Source organism: Neltuma alba, unplaced genomic scaffold (assembly GCF_004799145.2).
Source record: "Neltuma alba isolate B1F8T4 unplaced genomic scaffold, ASM479914v2 tig00007115_pilon, whole genome shotgun sequence".
NCBI lineage: Eukaryota > Viridiplantae > Streptophyta > Magnoliopsida > Fabales > Fabaceae > Neltuma > Neltuma alba.
The window spans coordinates 1-20,712 of record NW_021634677.1 but is presented as its reverse complement, the minus strand read 5'-3'; the positions used below and the strand labels follow the sequence as shown (position 1 = coordinate 20,712).

At 34.1% G+C, this 20,712-nt stretch overlaps 3 protein-coding genes across 7 annotated transcripts; all 3 read left to right on the top strand.

Moving 5' to 3' along the window:
* The first annotated feature begins 1,077 nt into the window (after window positions 1-1,077).
* On the top strand, window positions 1,078-8,400 carry LOC114751811 (calcium-binding protein 39). Of its 5 annotated transcripts, none has more exons than XM_028940491.1 (11): window positions 1,078-1,333; window positions 2,454-2,618; window positions 2,703-2,821; window positions 4,312-4,386; window positions 6,155-6,248; window positions 6,327-6,386; window positions 6,568-6,633; window positions 6,721-6,819; window positions 7,389-7,433; window positions 7,899-8,001; window positions 8,089-8,400. In XM_028940491.1, exons 1-11 carry the CDS (start codon window positions 1,214-1,216, stop codon window positions 8,157-8,159), a joined length of 1,017 nt encoding a protein of 338 aa, XP_028796324.1. In that variant the 5' UTR covers window positions 1,078-1,213; the 3' UTR covers window positions 8,160-8,400. The 5 variants fall into 5 exon arrangements, with proteins under 5 accessions (XP_028796324.1, XP_028796322.1, XP_028796323.1 ...); XM_028940489.1 differs by having other exon boundaries at window positions 6,553-6,633; XM_028940490.1 differs by having other exon boundaries at window positions 4,309-4,386.
* A 973-nt stretch (window positions 8,401-9,373) lies between these two features.
* Window positions 9,374-10,070, top strand: LOC114751805 (60S ribosomal protein L27). The gene has a single exon (XM_028940478.1). The coding sequence runs from the start codon at window positions 9,431-9,433 to the stop codon at window positions 9,836-9,838; it is 408 nt and encodes a 135-aa protein (XP_028796311.1). The 5' UTR covers window positions 9,374-9,430; the 3' UTR covers window positions 9,839-10,070.
* A 4,313-nt stretch (window positions 10,071-14,383) lies between these two features.
* LOC114751808 (scopoletin glucosyltransferase-like) lies at window positions 14,384-15,913 on the top strand. The gene has a single exon (XM_028940483.1). It carries the CDS (start codon window positions 14,384-14,386, stop codon window positions 15,911-15,913), a length of 1,530 nt encoding a protein of 509 aa, XP_028796316.1.
* The last annotated feature ends 4,799 nt before the right edge of the window (window positions 15,914-20,712 follow it).

Genomic DNA, 20,712 nt, shown 5'->3' with positions numbered 1-20,712 from the left:
CAAATACTACATATGGTAATAGCTTATCTTATGAGACAAGTCAGCCATACCTTTGAAAACAAGTTACAGGTAGGTTTTCTTTTTTAACAAGTCAACTCGTTTGCGCCCTATTTATTCCAGTATAAAATTACACGTTCAAGCCCGCCAATTCCAAATTCCCATAGAATCAGACCTGAAGTTGACAGAAATATATATACCGCCATTTTATTTTTAAAAACTAATAAATAATTAATCAATCTATCTATATATTTATGCACTACCTCTTATCCTAAATATAAGACCTAGTTGACTAATTTGAGTATGTTAAGAAAATAAGTTAAGTTAGTAATTTATAATAAAGATGTGTTGTCTTTCTTAAAATATCTTTGCTAATCAAATGTATTGACTAGATTATCATTATTAGAAGGACTATATTGAGAAAAAATGTATAAATATGAGAGATAAAATCAAACTAGATCTTATATTTAGAATCAAAATAAAAATCAAACGAAGTTTTATATTAAGAATATAAGGTAGTATAATAAAAATCTATAAACAAACCACGTCCATAATCTGATTAACTGCAAATTTTGAAAATTCCATTAAATAATAATTTTTATATTGACACAGTAATAATAATGATAATGCCAAAGATTTTTATGCGAGTGGGTGGAAGCTTACCAAATTTGTAAAAATCAGACTTGGCTCATGCTTTGCAGAGTTTTTTTTTTTTTAAACTTTATAGATAGATGTTTACAAAAATTTGTTTTATATCTTAATTTGAGACAACACTATATATATTTAAAAAATTTTATAAAATTATTTTCTGCTAAGAAACTCAAATTTTTAGATAAAGATTTATTATTATTATTATTATTATTATTATTATTATTATTTTTCAAAGTAAGGCTGGTATATTTTCGTCTCGTGTTGAAATTTGGACACAATGATGAAAAGCCGCGAGTCATGAGCCACAGCAACCGAGTCACGTTACGAGTTGAAAAATCAAAATGAGAACCATTCGAATATTCATCTCGCTCGTCGAATCGAAGCTCGCAATAATCCACAATGGCGATGAGTAATTGACAATTACGACCAGAAAAATTCCAAAAGAGAAGCAAGTCCATCAACATCAGCTGCATATTGCGCGCGAAGATCATCAGTTAAGGAAGGAGCAAGCAAAAAGGGAAAGCGAAAAGAGAACGAGAGGGAGTTCATTGCGGAACCGATCTTCATGTCATTCTCGTTCTTTAAGGCGAGGCCTAAAACGCCACAGGAGGTGGCCAGGTCTATCAAGGACAGTCTTAATGCCCTCGATACCAAGACTGTTGTTGAAGTTAAAGCTCTCGAGAAGGTTTTGCTTCTATTCTGTGTTCTGCTATTACTTTTTTCGCATAACAATTTCAATGGTGTTCACGTTGGTTGACTCACTCAATCTTCATCCTTTTCGATCCGAATCCTTAGTACTGTTTTTAAGCTTTCATTTCTTAGCCAAATGTGCGGACTTGATTTGCTGATAATTATAAATTTCTTGAGTTGTATCATGCGGATTGTTCCTTTTAAAGGGCACTTTTTGTCACCACCATGTGTTGTGCTATGAATATTCTGTGTTACACGCGGACGTGCTTGTTTCCCCCCTTCTTTTTTCTTAATGGAATATTAATGCAACTTTCTGTGATATCTTAATTGTTTATTTTTAATTTTTGTGATCACATGAATTGTTTTATTTGAGTGGCATTATTGGTGGAGTAGCACTCTGCAGAAAGGATTTCAAGCTTTCAGCTTTTCTATGTGCATGTTTTCCAAACAGCGGATGCTCTGATTTTGGCTCTTAGAAGTTTCCTAATGGAAGTTGGCTGGTTTCCCTTTTGTATATCTTATAAATGAAGTTTTCTAGATAAGTCCCTTGTTTATCCAAATGGTGTACGGAGTTAGTAAACAAGCAGCTTGTATTGCAAACGCAAAATCAGAATCAAGCGAGAGTTCTCTTTACCATTTCAAGTACAAGTCATTCGTTCATTAGATTATGAAACTAATATAACTGAAACCTGTTAAGGAAATAAAAGAAGGCACAGAGAATATAACTTGAAAAATAGAAGGATGTATTACTTCCCTTCATTAATCTTGTTGTAACATCTGTGGTAATACTACACGTGGTGGTTGCAAGCTCGCAATGTGTGAACTTGCGAACTTAACACTTTAATTCAGAGAGCATCTACAAAATAAACAACTACATTAATCTGAAGACGAAATTATTATAATTTGGTTGGTACATAACTGGTTTATATCTGGTTCTTAATCATCTCAAAGGATATCAGAGAGGTAGTTGTTTAGCTTCCATCTCAGGAATGCTTCCAGTTACTGCCATCTTTTTCTGGGAAGAAAATGAAGAAATAATGACCTAGAGGTGCAAACATTTTGTTGACTGTAGTTATTTTATATTAGATTATTTATTTTTTTATGCTTCATCAAAGGCTTTAGAGGAAGTTGAGAAGAACTTTGCGACAATGAGGTGCATGCTTTCTGGAGATGGGGAATCAGAACCAAACATGGATCAGGTTACCCAGCTTGTAGATGAAGTTTGCAAAGAGGATGTTATTGATCTTCTAATTCACAAGCTGCCAACTCTGGGATGGGAAGTAAGATTTAGATTGATACCAAGCGCTAAAATGTTCAGTTGGCCAAAATGGTTTCTGATTATAGTAATGTGAATTCTGATACAGGCAAGAAAAGATTTAGTCCATTGCTGGTCCATATTGTTGAAACATAAGGTTGATTCCAAATACTGTTGTGTAGAATACCTTGAACAACACGCTGAGTTGCTAGACTTTCTTGTGGTATGGTAAGTTGTTTGGTGCATCATATCTATTTTCCCTAAAGTTTGAACTGCTTTTCCCCTCATTTCTTTCCTCTTCTCCCAAAGTCATACTTTTCCAAGTTATAGATATCTCATGTGAAATTCCGGGCTTGCAAAGTTGGAAGGTATAAAATTAATAATATGTGCCAAATTGGAAGCAATTTTGTTTCTTGGACTACGAATATGATGTTGCAAGAGGCTAGTGAAGGAGAACATACGATCATGTTAGAGTTAACTACCTTGGGGACAAAGAAACTAAACTGTCATTTTTTTTTTTTACCCCTAAAATAGTTTTTACATTTAAGAGTCATAAATAAATGCCAAGTGCAATGTCATACCTATTATGCTTTGTTCACTCTTAGAAAATATGTATGTATGTCCACTACTTTTAGAATGTAAAATTGATAGTATAGAGTTTTGCTTCCATTTTGAAAGATTTTGTCCCACATTGACCACCTCTTCCTTACTGTTCTAATCTATTCTATCACTATATTTACATTCCTCAAAGAAATTCATTAGCAGGACACTTATGGTTATGTAATTTTGCATTAGTATCTTTGAAGTTGTAAATTTGCTGCTAAGACCCCAAATCAAAATCCGTTCTGCTCTAGAAATTTGGGGGCAAAACTAGTACTGGCTAACCTCATTTGCCTTACGAGAGAAACAATGGATAAAATTTGACGATATTCCTTGTTAAAGGTGGTCTAAAATTACATTTTGGCATCCCAAAATGATTGTTTTGTCCCCAAAAGTTATTCTTTTTTTATTGTTTTTAATTGGAATCTACCTGTGTATGTTTGGATTGAGGAGAATATATATTAGAAGGTAAGGTAATGTTGATTCGAGCATTTGTTTTGTTTCAGATTTGAACAGAAATCTTTTCCTCCCTTATCTTCTCATCCGTTCTCCTCAATCAAAATTATTCTATGGGAAAGAAAGGTTTGATTAAATCTAAACTAATGAGAATATCTAAACTAGATTTCCTCTTCCCTCCGCTTCTGCAAATTCCTCCTAAAGGATTCTAATAAAAGTGATTGTGAAAAAATTGGTTGCAGTATATGGAGGTTCAACCTTCTTTTGACTCTTGCCTAAGTTGTTTTTGCCTTTATTATACATACACAATTAGACTAAGTTACCCCAAATGCGTTGGTTTTAGACAAACCATGCCAATTCTATGCCCATTTTCTGTGACTAGATGTTAGAAATTGATTTTCTCTTATGCTTAAACAAAAACAAGTTCACTTACAACTCTTTAAGCATGATTGTACTCTCAAAAATCAATTTGTTTCATACTTATTTCTAAACCAATAATAGTGAAAAACTGAAAATGACTTTTATTGATATGGATAATCTCTTAGCATTCCCAAACACTTTAAGATTCATGGCTAATTACGGAAACTATATCCTTACTAAGTGTTATTATTGTAAGTCCAAATAGCTGCTCATGCATCCTGTATGTCTCTTCATCCTAGCAGCTATGACAACAAGGAAATTGCGTTGACCTGTGGACTGATGTTGCGGGAATGTGCCAAATTTCCGACACTTACCAGGCAGGATATTCCTAGATTGTCAATTTTTCCTTCCTTCAGCTTTTTATGTTTTACTCCTTTCTGGTATCTTCATCTCCATTGTAGGCTCATCAAACTTGCAGGAAATTCACGTGCATTTTCTGTTCTTTTTTTAACAAGAGAAATTTTTAGCATCATATGAAGAAAAATTAATTGAATTGTAACAATGAATTTTGTGCATGCTTGCATGTGTATAAATTGGCGATGTTCAACGATGCATGAACTTCTGCATCTTTTCTTGTCATCATCTTAGTATTGACATCATGGTGGCCTTAAATATTTTCCATTTTCACGTGTCCTTTGTGATTCCTTACTTGAGGATCAGGGACTTTGTAATATTTTGGTATTTTCTTGTGGTCATGTTTGAGTGTCACAAAATTCATTCTTTTAAAAGGTTTTGGCTTTATTTCAAGGAGAATGTTATATGATTAGGATTAGGAGAGAATGAATGGTGTTAAGGTAGGAGGGTATCTATCTAGGACATTTCTATTCTGTGCTCCCAAAAATGTTTTACTAAAATTAGTCCTTTTTTCATTTGAACTGCCTTTTTTCTTTTAAAAATCATTGAAAGAATTCCCAAGTTCTGTTAAAAGATTAAGTGTACATAGTTCGATTAATTATCATAACCAAAGAGTTTGAGTAAAATCTAACTGGAGTTTAATAATTTTGAAAGGTATTTGTCAGGGATAAGTTCAATTTGAAAGCTGGAGCTAATAAGTGAAGCCCATGAACAGTTTTTGTAAGCTTAAGTTGTTAAGTGAGGACTCATGAATAGTTTCTATTGATCTCCAACACGCTCCCTCATATCAAAACCTAGGCTTGAAGTATGAATCAAACATAGGCCAACCGAACATTGTGTTCAGATTTACTTATAATTTATATAATTAATGTCTAAAAACAATTCAGAAAATGGGCCATGGAAGGGATTGAACCTGTGACCTTGGTCAAAGAAGCTGATGCTAAGGTAAAGACCACTTTAACTAGCTCAAGCTATAAAGTGAAGGTCAATGAATAGTTGTTATTTCTCTAGTGCTTCCTTTTTTTTTTTTTGGGCCAATCATAGGCATTCTACTATTGAAGGCAATTGTATTTAAGGCACAGTCAGGTACTAAATGTGGGCACCTCTGCCAAAGGGATTTGAACCTTGGTTTATCATGTTTTGAGAGATTAGCCTCTTCCGCTAAACTTGATCCCCCTTGTTTCTAGTGCTTCCTTTGTTTCAAAATGATTGTCATTTTAGAGGTTTTTTTTTTGTAATGTTAATTATTTTTGTACTATGTTATCCTTCAGTAATGAAAATAATGATTGGTGGAGCTTAGGTGCTGCAATATTTTAATACAAGGGTATTTTAATGAAAAACCAGTTAGATTTTGCCTCAATCTGCATTCTAGTCTATTCGATAGGTTTTTTAAATCTATATACATGACCTTAAATGATAATTATTTTCTAACGGAGCCAATGATATACCATACATATGGCTTGTAATACCCACTATTGTCATATCCTTCTTTCTTCTGAATTTTAGTAATAGTTACTCCTTCGATCCTAAATATAAGATCTATTTTGTAGTGTAATTTACACTACAAAATGGGTTCTATATTTAGGTCCGGAGGAATAATAAATATTTAGATAGTAAAAACTGATTGATGATTTTAACTATTAATGTGCCTTTTGAGATTGGTCCTTGCCATGCAGTCTATCTGGAAGGCTAGCTACTCCATTTCAAAATTCTAATTTTGTATTTTTCCAGATACATATTGGAGTCTGCAAGCTTCGTACTGTTCTTTAAATTTGTTGAGTTGCCTACCTTTGATGTTGCTTCTGATGCTTTTTCTACTCTTAAGGTTAGACCTGAACTCTTCTTACTTCTTCCTTTTTATTGTACTTACCCCGTTATACATCTCTGAGGATTTGTTTTGTAGGATCTTCTTACTAGACATCAAAAAGTGGTCTCTGAATTTTTGACGGCTCATTATGATGAGGTTTGTGTTCTCATTTCATTTATTTGAACATATCATCTGGATAGCTATTCTTTGGCAGATAGTCAAGTGCGCCTAGATGGCTATATTATCTTTGAGCATGTGCATGATGCAGACTCGTTACTGGGGTGTTTTTATTGCCCATATTATATTGCTGCTTTTCTAATAGGACTTCTTGTTCCAGTTCTTTGATTTATATGAGAAACTGTTGACATCTCCTAATTATGTCACAAGGAGGCAGTCTTTAAAGGTTAGTTCTATTGATTTTCCATATTTTGGTTTCTGATAATCTTTTGATCTACGGGATTTTTGACAGTTAGATGTATGTGGATTTTAGCTTCTCTCAGACTTTCTTTTGGAGGCTCCAAATTCCCACGTAATGAAACGCTACATCTTAGAAGTCCGTTACCTGAAAGTCATGATGACATTGTTGAGGGTATAATTTATCTTCATTTTGTAATATTCTTTTCTCTCCATGACTAATCGGATTTTTCTCAATCAATTTGCTTACTTCTTTAGAGACTATGAGCTGCCTGGTAAATGAATAATTGAGCATCTTTTGGCTACTGTATGTCTCCATACTTGTCTTTGGGTGGTTACAGCTTGGTTTTTCTCTTGGATCCAATCTGCGTACCTAGTGACGGAGAAAGCTCATCTTATCCACCGGATCTGATTTTCTCGTTTTAGTATTCATTCACCACATGTTCTCCTAGTTCCAGTTTATTGTGGCATCATTTTCGATACTGGATATGTCAAGGAGCGAATAGTTTGAACTTGAATATGTTTTGTAAATTTTTTGTTTGGTCAGTTTCTTGATGTGATTGGCGTGTTAAACTGAGCTTATACTCGTCAATTTAATTATGAACGTCCAAAGTTATAATATGCTTGATATTATGTTTTTCATTCATGCTAATAGCATAACCTTTATTTTATTTTTTCTTCTATATGCCTGCAACTTTGTTTTATGGTTGTTAGTTTTTTATTCTTTGATGTTGGACTGGGCAGGACTCGAGTAAAAACATTCAGTTATCTGCTTTCCACATTTTCAAGGTGATTTTTACCCTTCATGTTCAACTTTACCGGATGAGATCATCATGGTTTTGTTGAAAATTGAGTAACATTCAGTTCCAGCGCTCGGTTAAAAGTTTGTCAACAGAGTTAGATCACAAAAGAGAGTTTATGTAATTATCTGTTTTGTTTTCTTAACTTGTACTTTTTTTTTTTTTTGGTTTTTAACAATTCATTTACTAACTTTCAGGAACTGCATATTTGACAAAGATCGTTATAGTTATGATTTGTGATTAGTAGACATATGATGTGTGTATAACATGAAAAAAAGAAGGCAAATTATTTTGAACTTTGAATATAATAGTAATAGTAATAGTAATTACTGGACCTCCTACTATTGATTGCATGATTTTTTTTTTTAGTTGACTTGTGAAAATATATACTGCAACGTAGAAGTGTGCTGAAGGGATGATAATCCTGGACAATTTTTCTGCCACTTCTATGCAGGTTTTTGTTGCTAATCCTAATAAACCACGAGAAGTAAAAATTATATTGTCAAAGAACCGGGAGAAGCTACTGGAATTGCTGCGTGATCTGTCCCCTGGAAAAGGTTATTTCGTTATAGATTATTCTATATTACCACTCCCAATTCCTGAGCATCTGACTCACTGCTATTTTATCTTTTATGTCATTTCAGGTTCAGAAGATGAGCAATTTGAGGAGGAAAAGGAGCTCATCATGAAGGAAATCGAAAGAGTATCTTGCTGAATTATTCTTTGATCTGCCTCCTGGCCACCTACATTTGTTTTTTCTTTTATCCTGGTCAATTTGATGTGACTGACTTCATATTGCTGCCTGTGATCGGCTAATATGTTTAAATAGTCCAAAAGTTTTTCAGTGGTCAAGGTAAATATTAAAAAAAAAGAAAAAGAGCATGTATTTTTGTGATATGTAAACTGTTATAGAAGCATTAATGAGGCCATTTCAAATACTTTTGTTTTCCTCGGTATGTGCAATTGAGCATTCCTGATAAATGTTGTAGTCGCATCCGTTTGTGTTGAAGATTTATCATAGCTGTTGATCTCCAAAGAATCATATGTTAAAGGGACCAAAGCATCAATTAAGTTTCTTACAATAAACCCAAATGTCTCCCCTTATAAAGGGACCAAAGCTTATAGCAAAAAGAGGGCAGCCTTTGTAATATATTTTGAAGAATTAAAGGATTGATAAACCACACTATCACAGTTTGTATTTGTACTGAAAATCAGAATTAAATGAGCTTTTATCTTCTTTGTTTCATGTGAAATTTTTGTTCTCTGCATTGCATATGGACATGATGTTTTCTTTAGAAAGTATCTTATTCTGGCCCCTCATTTTTTTTAAAAAAAATTTTATCCCTCTTAGAATTTCTCTCCCCTTGTGAAAATATTTTCGGCTCCGCCTGTAAGTTTATCCTTGCATTTTCCAATGATCAAACTTTGGAGATGTCTCCCTTTGAGTTTGTGGCGAAACAGTCACATTCATCGACCTTAAACAAAGTCATTGAGTCATAATAAGCCTGCTAACATAATCACAATTTGCTTCCTTCTGTCTTGCATTGGGAACAAGAGAACAAACATGAACTACCTTGTGACTTTGCATATGGTAGGGTAATTTCGCCAATAGATTTAACCTTGGAGACTATTAAATTTTAAATGATAGTAATAACTAATTACAGAAGCTGGTTTTTAAGAATTTAAATTTAAATTATAGATACTAAATTCATTTATCTTTTTCCAGAAGATATATCAACTGATTGATTGATTAATTATTCTATGATCAATATCTGTGGGCTGAGCCCGAAATTAAATGGAGAAGACTAGATGAATATATAAATTAACGTAGGCCCAAAGTAATAACAGTGATAGATTGCTGGCCCATTGGACGAGCCCACGGTTCTTAGGGTTTTATAATGGTATATTTATTTTGGACAAAGGTAGGGTTTTCTTCTCCAGAGTGTGTGAGGCGGAGGGAAACTCAGAGCTCAGGGAATCGACAAGATGGTCAAGTTTCTCAAGCAGAACAAGGCAGTTATCCTCCTTCAAGGACGCTATGCCGGTCGTAAGGCCGTGATTGTGCGTACTTTCGACGATGGTACGCGCGACCGCGCTTATGGCCACTGCTTGGTCGCCGGAATCAAGAAGTACCCCAGCAAAGTCATCAAGAAGGATTCCGCCAAGAAGACGGCCAAGAAGTCTCGGGTTAAGGCCTTCGTCAAGCTCGTGAATTACCAGCACCTCATGCCTACCCGTTACACACTCGATGTGGATCTCAAGGACGTAGTGTCGATCGATTCTCTTCAATCCAAGGACAAGAAGGTGACCGCCTTGAAGGAGACCAAGAAGAGGTTTGAGGAGAGGTTCAAGACCGGCAAGAACAGGTGGTTCTTCACCAAGCTTAGGTTTTGAGTGTTGCTTTCCTGTAACAATGGCGCCGTTTAGTGTCGTGAGGATTGGGGACTTGAACAATGCTTGTTTGTTTCGTGTTTTAGTATTTCTTTCGAAGGAAATTTTGATTGGTATTTAGTGTTTTATAATCTATCCTTGGAACTATCTGGATTATATGCTAATTTCGTGATTTAAACTGCCAAATGTGTCGTTTTTATTGGAGATATGATGATTACTCGATCATTTTGATGGATGATTACTGTTTAATACTTCAGATGAATTTGACCATTAAGATGTTATTTATGAAGATATGGTTTTGGTTCGAGAGAATTTGATTCCAAAACCCCATTCAACTGTCTTGCAGTTGACGACGTCATCTTAATAACGCAGATGAGTAGGATTACCGAACTGATTTCACAAGTTTTCTTTTTGGAGCAATTTGGGATCTGAACGGAGTGTTTTCTGCTCTTATCTCCTGATCCTGCAATTGATTGTTTCAAGTTTATAATTTAGGTTTTTTTTTTTAATCATATCTATGACTTTTTATTAGAGATTTTCTCCAAACTCAGTCTACTATTTAAATCTGTCGTTTTGCCTGTAATCTTTGCACACTTTTAATAACCAGACCTGAATACTAATTACCTCGGGAATTCTGTTCTATTCTTGTTAAAACGTCATTTTCTCCCGAGCTCTGTGTTAGGAATTGGTTTTCATTACCCAGTACTTCTGCATTTTTTTATTGATCTGATTGCATTTGACTTAAGAATAGTGCTTCTTAGCCTGCGATACATAGTGTAACAAAGGTGTTGAAGTTGAAAAATTCCTCGGACAGCTGTTGCTTACTCCACAGTCTGGAGTACCTTGAATGTTTGATTAGATTTCCCTTGTGACAGCATGTTCAAGCTGTAAATGTCCTCTCCATTGTGTGTTGGTGTAATGTCTTTCTTTCTGCTGGCGTTATTTACACCATTTTGATGGAATTTGCAAGATCCTCACAGTTTTTACTTGCTAGTGAATGATCCTTCCGTGCATTCTGGCTGCTGTGATATATGATTTATGACTTGTATCTTTATCATACATTCTGTCCTTTGATTGCTGCTGTGAGCTGAGTTGCTACTCGTTGTCTGGATTTTATATGTTTGCCCGTAGATTTAACTTATCTAGAGCGAAAGACATGAACCAGGGAATATAGTTTTCATTTAAAGTGGCTTGATGACTATTTTGGAATCAAGGTTTTTTTTTTTTTTTTTTTTTTGGGGGGGTGTTTTGTATGCTTCTCTCAATTGTTATAATAATGCAAGGTCCGAGAAACTATGGTGTTTATTGATATGTATACATGTTGTGTTGATTTTTCCTGGTTACACTTGATGCTTACCCATTGATTTATGTCTCATTAGTATCTCCATAACTTTTATAGGATGCAAATCAAGACAAAACTCTCTAGCATTATGTAAATTTGACCGTTTGAAACAAGCGTAAGGGATGGTTAGATGAAAACCGAATCATGGTTTCAAAGATGATTTATAGAAAAGTGCTTTTATGTGATATCAAATGCCCCCTAGGTCTCTTAAATGTGAGTTTGCAAATTGGACCTTTTGTGAACCCAACAGTGATGTTCAGGTCAAAAAACAAAACGCCCAACAAGGCAACAATGATGAGACGATCTATGGCTTCCAATGGGCTTTCACAGTTTCGTTTTTGTCTTCTCTTTGTAGGCATATTTACGGACTTTGGCCCAATTACATTTGGATGCAAACGCATAAAACTACATGAGAAAACTAGAAAAGATGGAGAATCTCGTATTTCTTCCGTGGCTACATAATGAGCCTTCTCCAGTCACTCTATTCATTTATAAATGTCATTTAACATTAATTTATACAATTATTATATATTGATCTTAAATTTATTCAAAATCCTTTCAAATAGTTTTACAATGTGCCTTTACAAGTCATACTTATACATGTTGATCATCGCCAAGCCTTCGCGTACATGTATAAACCAGGGATCACGCACACGCGTATGGATAGCAAATTAGGCTTTTGCAGACTCGTACTGATGGGAGTTTCACTTAAAAAATATTTTTATGTAAGCTGAGAAATTTTTTTTTAATATGTAAAATCACTTTCAAAAAGGTAATCTAAACGCCTTTTAACCATGTGCAGTCTTGGAAATCAAATTCGTATCTTTTTTTTTTTAAAAAAAATCATCCCTCTGAATTAATATGAATTTCTTAACTTGGGTGGATTAAGAAATTCAAATGAATTAATTATAAAAAAATGCGATGCAATTTTGTTAAAGTATCCCACATTAGATTATGTATCAGTTTTAAATTAATTTTTTTAAAAAAATAGATATAAGAGATAAAATGAGTTAAGTTTTGCCCAATACACAATTAGTATCTAGCCTTATAAATTCTCAAGTGATACTTCATGAATACATTATAATGACTAGAAATTTATTATGGTAAGCATAAAAAAACATGGGGATACATTGAGTATAAAACTAAAAAAAGAAGTTGAAAATGATATTTTTCGGAACACATTAAAAGTCTCACATTCACCAATTGGAGAATGAATTAAATATATATAATACTACCTTCGATCCTTAATATAAGACCTCGTTTGATTTTTATTTTGATCCTTAGATATAAGACCCTAATCCACTTTGTCTCTCATATTTATGTATTTTCTTCCAAGATAGTCTTTTTAATAATGGTAGTTCCACCCAATACACTTGATTAGCAAAGATATTTTAGGAAAGACAACACATATTTATTACAAATAACTAACTTAACTTATTTCCTTAAACTCCTCAAATTAGTCAACTAACTCTCATAATTAGGACCAGAGGTAGTATTAAAGATAAATGCTGTCAAATGGCTTAAGGTACAAATTAAACCAAGTATATAATTAATTCTCAAAAGTTTAATATATCATGAAACACAAAAAAGGAAAGAAGTAAAGGAACAAAATGAGGATTGTGAACATGAGACTTCAAAGATTCAAAATCATGATCAAGGTCTGTAAAATTTCATGCCACGCACCATTCTCATTGAATTAAATTGTCTGCCTCACCATTTTCATTTTGATCATGTTCCTTCTGCCATACCCTACAAATACAAAGGGCTTTTTTAGATAATTAAATACTATAAACAGTAATTTATTTTACTCAGATATCTTAGCATAAAAAATATTCATCCAAATACACACTTCAAAATCGTTCAGGCAAAGATCGAGTTTAAATTTATAAAGAACTCGTTTTACTAAGAACGAGTTCAGTGAGTCCCACATTAAAAATTGTAGAACTCGTTTTTACTAAGAACTAATTCAATGGATCCCACCTTAAAAAAGTGAAGTAGTTAACAACTTTGATTTGTTTTTTAGTGTCATTGTCTTTTTTTCTTCAGCTCTTCCGTCCTTCCATTATTCTTCCTCCTTTTAAGTTTTTTGATTCTTTTGTAAGAGAGGTGGTGGTGTGTGCTGTTTCTTATAATCTGATTTGTTTCAACTTAAAATTTGTTTTTTTTATCTAATTAAGGTAAATTCTTTTGATTAACTTTTTTTATAATTTTTATATGTATTTCTTAAATGATGAGTAGAATTTTATATTTAATCATTTTATATGTTGCCTTGTAGACCTTGTATACATTGAATTTTATATTTCTCCAAATACTATAGTCAAACTCAATTCCCACTATGTAGTATTTGAAGAATTGTTTTTACTATAGACAAACTTAAAATTCAATGTATACAAGGTCTACAAGGCAACATATAAAAATGATTAAATATAAAAATTTAAACAAACTCAATATATAAAGTGACTAAATATAAAATTCTTCCCATTATGTAAGAAAATACATGTAAAAATTAAGAAAAAATTTAATAAAGAGAATGTACTTAATCAAATAAAAACAATCAAATTTTAAGTTGAAACAACATGGATACAAGAAAGCAGCACACACCACCAGCTCTCTTACAAAAGAAGGAAGAAACTAAAGAGGAGGAAGAATAATGGAAAGACGAAGGAGTTGAAGAAGAAAAAAACACAATGACACTAGAAGACAAAACCAAATTGTTTAAGGTGTGAACAACTTCACTTATTAAGATGAGATCCACTGAGCTTGTTTTTATAAGAACAAGTTCTACAATTTTTAATGTGAGACTCACTGAATTATTCTTAGTAAGAACGGATTCTTTATAAATTTAAACTCAATCTCTGCTTGAACGATTTTGAAGTATAGTATCTCAGTAAATATTTTTCATGCTATAATATCTGAGTAAAATAAATTACTGTTTATGGTATATATGTTAAAAAAAGCCTATACAAATTAAAGCCCAAACTCGTGCGTTCCGCGGATCTTCCCTTCAATTAAATTTCTGTCTCACCATTTTCATTACTTTAATATAGCGAAATTTCAAATTACCTTCAGATTACTTTAATAGGATGAATTAAAAAAAAACCCTTAAAAATGTTCCCACGTGCATGTAAAATATTTAGAGGCTCTTGCATGCGAGCTCCACGAGTACCTCTGATCCGTACAAATGCCCGCATAAAATAGAGAGTGGCATGTACGTACCCATTGTGGAAGCTAAGTCTCAAGAATCCAATAATGGAGTCGTCTTCTTCTTCTTCCCCTTTGAAAATCTACTTCATCCCCTTCCTCACTCCAAGCCATATGGTTCCTCTGTTCGAGCTCTCTCGTCTCTTTGTCGCACGTGGCCACCACGTGACAATCCTTACCACCCCTTCCAACGCTCGTCTCTTCAGTCTTCGGTCTCCGATTACAGTCATCTTCTTCGTTTTCAATGTGTTCAGTTCCCTTCCAGAGAGGTGGGTTTGCCCGACGGTCTTGAGAATCTCTTCCAGGCCACCGACTTCGATAGCGTTCTCAAGTTCTTTCAAGCCTTCGGCATCCTCCAGCAGCGTATGGAGGATTTCATGGAATCTGACCCCCCCGATTGCATTGTATCTGACTCCTTCTTCCCCTGGACCTCCGACTTCGCCAACCGATTGCAAATTCCCAGGTTGGTTTTCGACGGATACTCTGTTTTTGCCGTCTCTTTGATTGAGGCTGTGAGAGGACCCGACTCGCCCCACCACAAAGCAAAGTCTGAGTCCGACCCGTTTCTCATACCGGGTCTTCCTCACCCGATCACCATGACATTATGCCAGCTTCCGGATTACGTCAAAACACCTGACAGTTTCGGGATGATGATGGAAAAGTTCAGAGGGGCCGAGTTGAAGAGCTATGGTCGCTTGGTAAACGGTTTCGTCGAGATTGAAGAGGAATACAAAGAACATTACCAGAAAATCATGGGCTATAAGATTTATCATCTGGGACCTTCTTTTCTGGTGAACAAAACCGATCAAGAGAAATCTGAGAGGGGGATGAAGAGCATGGTGAGCGACCATGAGTGCTTGGACTTTCTCAACTCGAAGCCACCGAACTCAGTGGTTTACATTTGCTTTGGAAGTTCGTGTTTCTTCTCTGATACACAATTACACGAGATAGCCTCTGGGATTGAATCTTCAGGCCACCCTTTTATCTGGGTTGTTTTCAGGAAAGATCAGAATGATGAAGATGACCAATGGCTGCCGATGGGGTTCAAAGATAGGGTGATGAAGAGAGAGAGGAGGGGGATGATCATTAAGGGATGGGCCCCCCAGGCCTTGATCCTGGAACACGAGGCGACTGGAGGGTTCCTGAGCCACTGTGGGTGGAACTCGGTGATGGAGGGGATATGTGCAGGGGTTCCGACGATAACATGGCCGTTGACGGCGGAGCAGTTCTACAACGAGAAGCTGATAACCCAGGTGCATGGGATCGGAGTAGAAGTCGGGTCAGAGGAGTGGACCGTCACCGCCGGGCACGAGAGGAAGAAGGTGGTGAGTAGGGATCGGATAGAGAAGGCAGTGAAGAAGATAATGGACGTCGGAGATGAAGCGGAACAGATGAGGAAGAGAGTGAAAGAGCTGGAGAAGAAGGCGAAAGCCGCCGTCGAAGAAAGTGGGTCGTCGCAGAAGAATCTAACATTGCTTATAGAAGATCTTGGCCGAAACAGAGCAGAAAGGAAAGCAACAGTCACCAGACCATAGGAGTTACTGAGTTAGCAAATACCGTTTGGTTCATTCTGGAATAAGCTCCATAATAAAACCAGACAAGACCATGACAGCTGGTCGCCCTGAACCAAGTTATAGAACAAGTGATTAGACTAGATTTTTTTTTTCCTTCCATATTTCATAACTTCAATGTTTCTTTTTACTGTTGTTGTGTATTACTGGACATTCCTATAGATTTATAATTAAGTTTTAATGTTTTGGGATGAGTTTTATATGATTATTGTTCTCTTAGATCATGTTTACCAAGTTAAAATCTTATCTTTGAATTTTTTTTTAAAAAAATAGTAAATTGAGATCCGGGATTATTCGGACTAGTCCAAACAATCTGACTAATCAAGTCTAATCCAACCCAACCTCAAGTATCTACTGGAATAGACCAAATCATAAGCTCCCTTGTATAGATTGAGATCTTCTTTAGACTAGACCTTACATTGATGACTAATTCAATTCAGGCTAGTCCATGTATATACGCCCCTCCATCATGATGATCTTAACCACATTGTGGGAAAGCAACATATAAATAATATATATATATATATATATATCAAAGCATTAGTGTACCTTCTTGTAATAGGCTCCTTTGTATTTTACCATGTTTTAATTAATATAAAACAAAAGGTATTAAAAAAACTTATTTATTTAGAAGGATTAATTTATTTCATAGAATAGAATTGAAGTATATATAAATCAAGCAATCAACTATAAACCTCTTGGAAACTATGCCGCCTGTATTCCTTGGAAAATTTATTTCCTAAGAAATTTGGTAAATTAAACCAAACAGCTTTTATGTTAAGAAATTAGAATAATGTCGGGAAAAAAAATCAAGTTCTTTAAAAAAATATTTTTATTAAAATACACAATAATCTTATTTATTTTTCAAAATGGATGTAAACATATTTCCTTATTTTAAAATATGGAATATCCAAACTAGATCCCTCTGAAATATATGTCAACGCGAGATGAAGTAGAAAGAATATTTAAAAAGAAAAAAAGGTTTTACATTGACCCATAGAAACCTCATTTGAAATAAACAAACATATGTAAGTACTACTTCCGGTCCTAATTATAAGATCTCGTTTATAATCTATAAACGAGATCTTATAATTAGGACCAGAGATAGTATAACATACTACTACTTCAAGCACTTAATATAAAAACTAATTGGACATTATATTTGATACTAAGTATAATACTTTAATATATTTTTCTCTGGATTTTATAATTTTTTTGGGTAAAATATCCTTATTAATTGTAAGGGGTTTCCACTAAGAGATAATTTCAATGTACAATAATTTTAATGTACACAATTAAAGAGAGTAGTTTAAGAAATTAGTTAACATATATTTGCTATAATTAACCAACTTAACTAATTTTTTTAATCTACTTAAATTTCTTATCTAATTCTTATATTAAAGACAGGAGTTAGGCATAATAACTAGAATGTTTTTGTAATCATTTTAGAATCATGTGTGAATAATTTCAGGAAAAAATGACCAAAAATGCTTATTAAATTTTAAATGATAAATAGGTGATTTTGAGAGATTTTGATATATAAAAATCATTACAATAATAGTCAAAACTATTACAAGAATAGTCAGTGTAATCTAATTATCATTTTGAAATCAACAGGTATTTTTTTAATCATTTTTCGTAATATCTAATATATATAATTGTGTATTTTTTGTGACCACTCTAACAACCACTTTTGAAGCAAAAATCAATGTTTTGTGGGGATTCCATCCAAAAATTCGAAAAAAATCATTAAAAAAAAGTAATTAATGAACTAAAAATCATGGTTTGGAGAGTTGAAACCATGATTTGTGGAAAAGCAATATCGTTAAGCTTTTGAGAAAATTTATTCTCTAAATTACCAAATCATTTTTTTCCCCCAATTCAAACATGCCCAAATAAGTTGGAAGGGTGGTTCTATTACACATGGGATTTCCATATACGCCTCGAAGGGAAGGGCACGAGAGTTCACCGAAATACTCTTCCAGTCTTTAATATAAGACTCATTCAACTAATTGATTAGATTAAGGAAGTTAGGTAAGTTAGTTAATTATAAGAAATGTAACACGTTTTTCCTAAAATACCATAATCATCTTTCTTATATACCTCTCCCTCTTCACTGATCTGGTTGATGAATTGAGGGAGTATCCATAGGGGTACTTTAGAAAAATTGATAAATATGAAAAATGGGTCTATATTTAGAACCAAACTAATTCAATAATTGGATCCTATATTAAGAACCAGAGGAGTATAAAGTAATGAGGGGAGAACCTGGCCATAAAAACCTGATCTAGGCTTGTCAAGAGTTCTTTTTTACAATACTTCACTCATATTATGTAAATTATGATAAAAAGTAATTCTTGAATGGTCTTACTATCATTTCAAACAGTGAATTAGCAATAAAATTTGTTGATAAATCAGTTTAGCCATACAATTTTGTTGCTAACTATAGTCTTCTCGGTAATGAAATTCAAGTAAAAAGGCGCATATACCTGCATTTGTTAGAAGAAGAAGAAGAAGAACTCTTTGCCGGAGAATTCCCGGCGGCTTCCAGCCCAGCCCCCTAATCACTTACATCATAAATTAAGAATGATTATTGAGCCAGCATGTCTTATTAATACCATCTCCGTTCCTAATTATAAAAGCTAGTTAACTAATTTGAAGAGATTATGGAAAGAATTAAGTTAGTTATTGTAATAAGTAGGTGTTTGTCTTTCCTAAAATATCCTCACTAATTAAGCGTCTTGGCTTGAACTATCATTGTTAAAAAGACTATCTTAGAAAAAAATACATAAATATGAGAGACAAAATGGATTGAGATATTATATTTAAGACTAAATAAAAATAAGATAATGTCTTATATTAAGAACTGGAGGTACACACTACCAGAAAAAAGCTTTTTAACGGCGGTTAAAAGTGGTTTTAACGACGGTTTTGAAGGCGTAGTTGTTAAAGGCGACGTTGAAAGGCAAGGAAAGCACGGCGGTTTTTTAACCGCCGTGGAAAAGGGTTTTAACGGCGGTTATATGTATAACCGCCGTTAAATTTTTTTTTTTTTTTTTAATTCTGCGAAATTTTCGTGTTTACCACCCTGCAGTTTACAGCTCCAAACAAATGTAGGCAGTGCAGATCCGCAGAACAAGATCAATTAGCTAGTTAATATACAGCAATGAAATTTTTTTTTACACAATTCGAAATAGGGAAACCGGCCAACATAATAGAACTAAGTGGTAACCAAGGAACACGTATTGGCTAGCTAGGTCCAACAATTCCTGAAATAGAAGTAACTACTTCTTTGTACAATGGAAATCATGAACAATATAAGAGGGAACCGAGAGAAAGCATCTAACAATGAATTTTTTGACAAATAACCTATCTATTTGAAAGCTAAATTTCAATTTTTTCTACCAATGTTGTTGACAAAGTGTCCCTCATCAAGTTGATGTCATCCATGAGATATGGCGCAGTATTTTGAATATCTGTTTAATCAAAAATAACATAGTAAACTTAGTCAAAAATGTGAAATAAATTGAAGAACGTCATACAACGTAAATCATCTTTACCTCGTTTAATTTCTCAGTCGTTCCTGTCTCAATTATGTCATTCATGTAGCGGATGACATAATATCCACACTCAACATGTCCTTGTTGACAACGATACTTAAAAATAAGATATAAATTGAATATTAGACATTATTGATTATAAACATTAACTTTAATTCATCAAAAATGTTTAAAAGTTAGTTCAAAACAACATATACCTGTGGAAGAATCCATGTTGGTGCTTGTCTATTTTGTTTTAATCGCCACGACATTAAAACTATGAAAGCCCTATCAACATTATAAGAGAAAATGATATTAGAGCATGCTTGTATAAACTTCACAAGTATAAATATATAAATAAAAACTAACGTGTCGATGACATCTTTGTTTCTTCGATGGACTTCCACAGAGTGAATCGAACTAGTAAACTTTGTTGTCAAAAGGGGCACAAACAATTAGAGTCCAATGATAACTGCAAAAGGCAAATCATGTTAATTATAACCCGACACATACAACTTGTATCTCAAATACATAATACACTTACCCTTCCACGTAAGGTGCAAAATATATTTGCTTTTGGTCTGACTCATTTACGGTCATAATGTAGATTGACCTTGCTTCCACAGTTATAAATTCTTTTTGCAACCTTTGAGGACACATAAAGCCATATGTCTTTCAAGTCCTCCGTTTCGACAGATTTGATTAAAATGCCTGTTGTTCAAGTAAAAAACATTAGACATGCATGAAGTATAATATATAAAGAAAATGATATTGTAACTTACAAAAATAGCAAGCTGCATGAAGGCTATATCAAGCTCCTCAAAGTTGAGGAACTGAACGAGGTCCTTCTTGTCAATGGTGAAGTCGTATGTATATTGAACCACAACCCCCACGGCATCTTGAAAGTCACAGGCTTATCCATGTTTGGCACTATGGAATGAAGAACCTCCAAACTGGAAACATAAGCGCAACATCACTAGGAAGAGGCAAAGTACAGGATCAGATGATGCGCTCGTTGTGGCCTTCTTTGCTGCCGCCTTCTTCACTATTGGCTTTGTAATAAGTCTCTTTGGCCACAAAATGAAATGTCCTTTAGCTTGGGCCAAGAGTCGAACCTCATCAGTAGGATTAGGCACTGGTGTAACCCCCCTGACAACGAACAATCCTCTCCACTGTCACCCTGTGCTTGATTGCTCGGAATTTTGTTGCCGTGAATCGTTGTGC

Bases quoted from the DNA above. Each gene is read 5' to 3' on its own strand.
- LOC114751811 (XM_028940488.1), top strand. From the start codon at position 1,214: ATGTCATTCTCGTTCTTTAAGGCGAGGCCTAAAACGCCACAGGAGGTG. The intron at 6,387-6,552 runs GTTTGTGTTCTC...CTTTTCTAATAG, and splicing joins TGACGGCTCATTATGATGAG to GACTTCTTGTTCCAGTTCTT. The intron at 8,002-8,088 runs GTTATTTCGTTA...ATGTCATTTCAG, and splicing joins TGATCTGTCCCCTGGAAAAG to GTTCAGAAGATGAGCAATTT.
- LOC114751805 (XM_028940478.1), top strand. From the start codon at position 9,431: ATGGTCAAGTTTCTCAAGCAGAACAAGGCAGTTATCCTCCTTCAAGGA.
- LOC114751808 (XM_028940483.1), top strand. From the start codon at position 14,384: ATGTACGTACCCATTGTGGAAGCTAAGTCTCAAGAATCCAATAATGGA.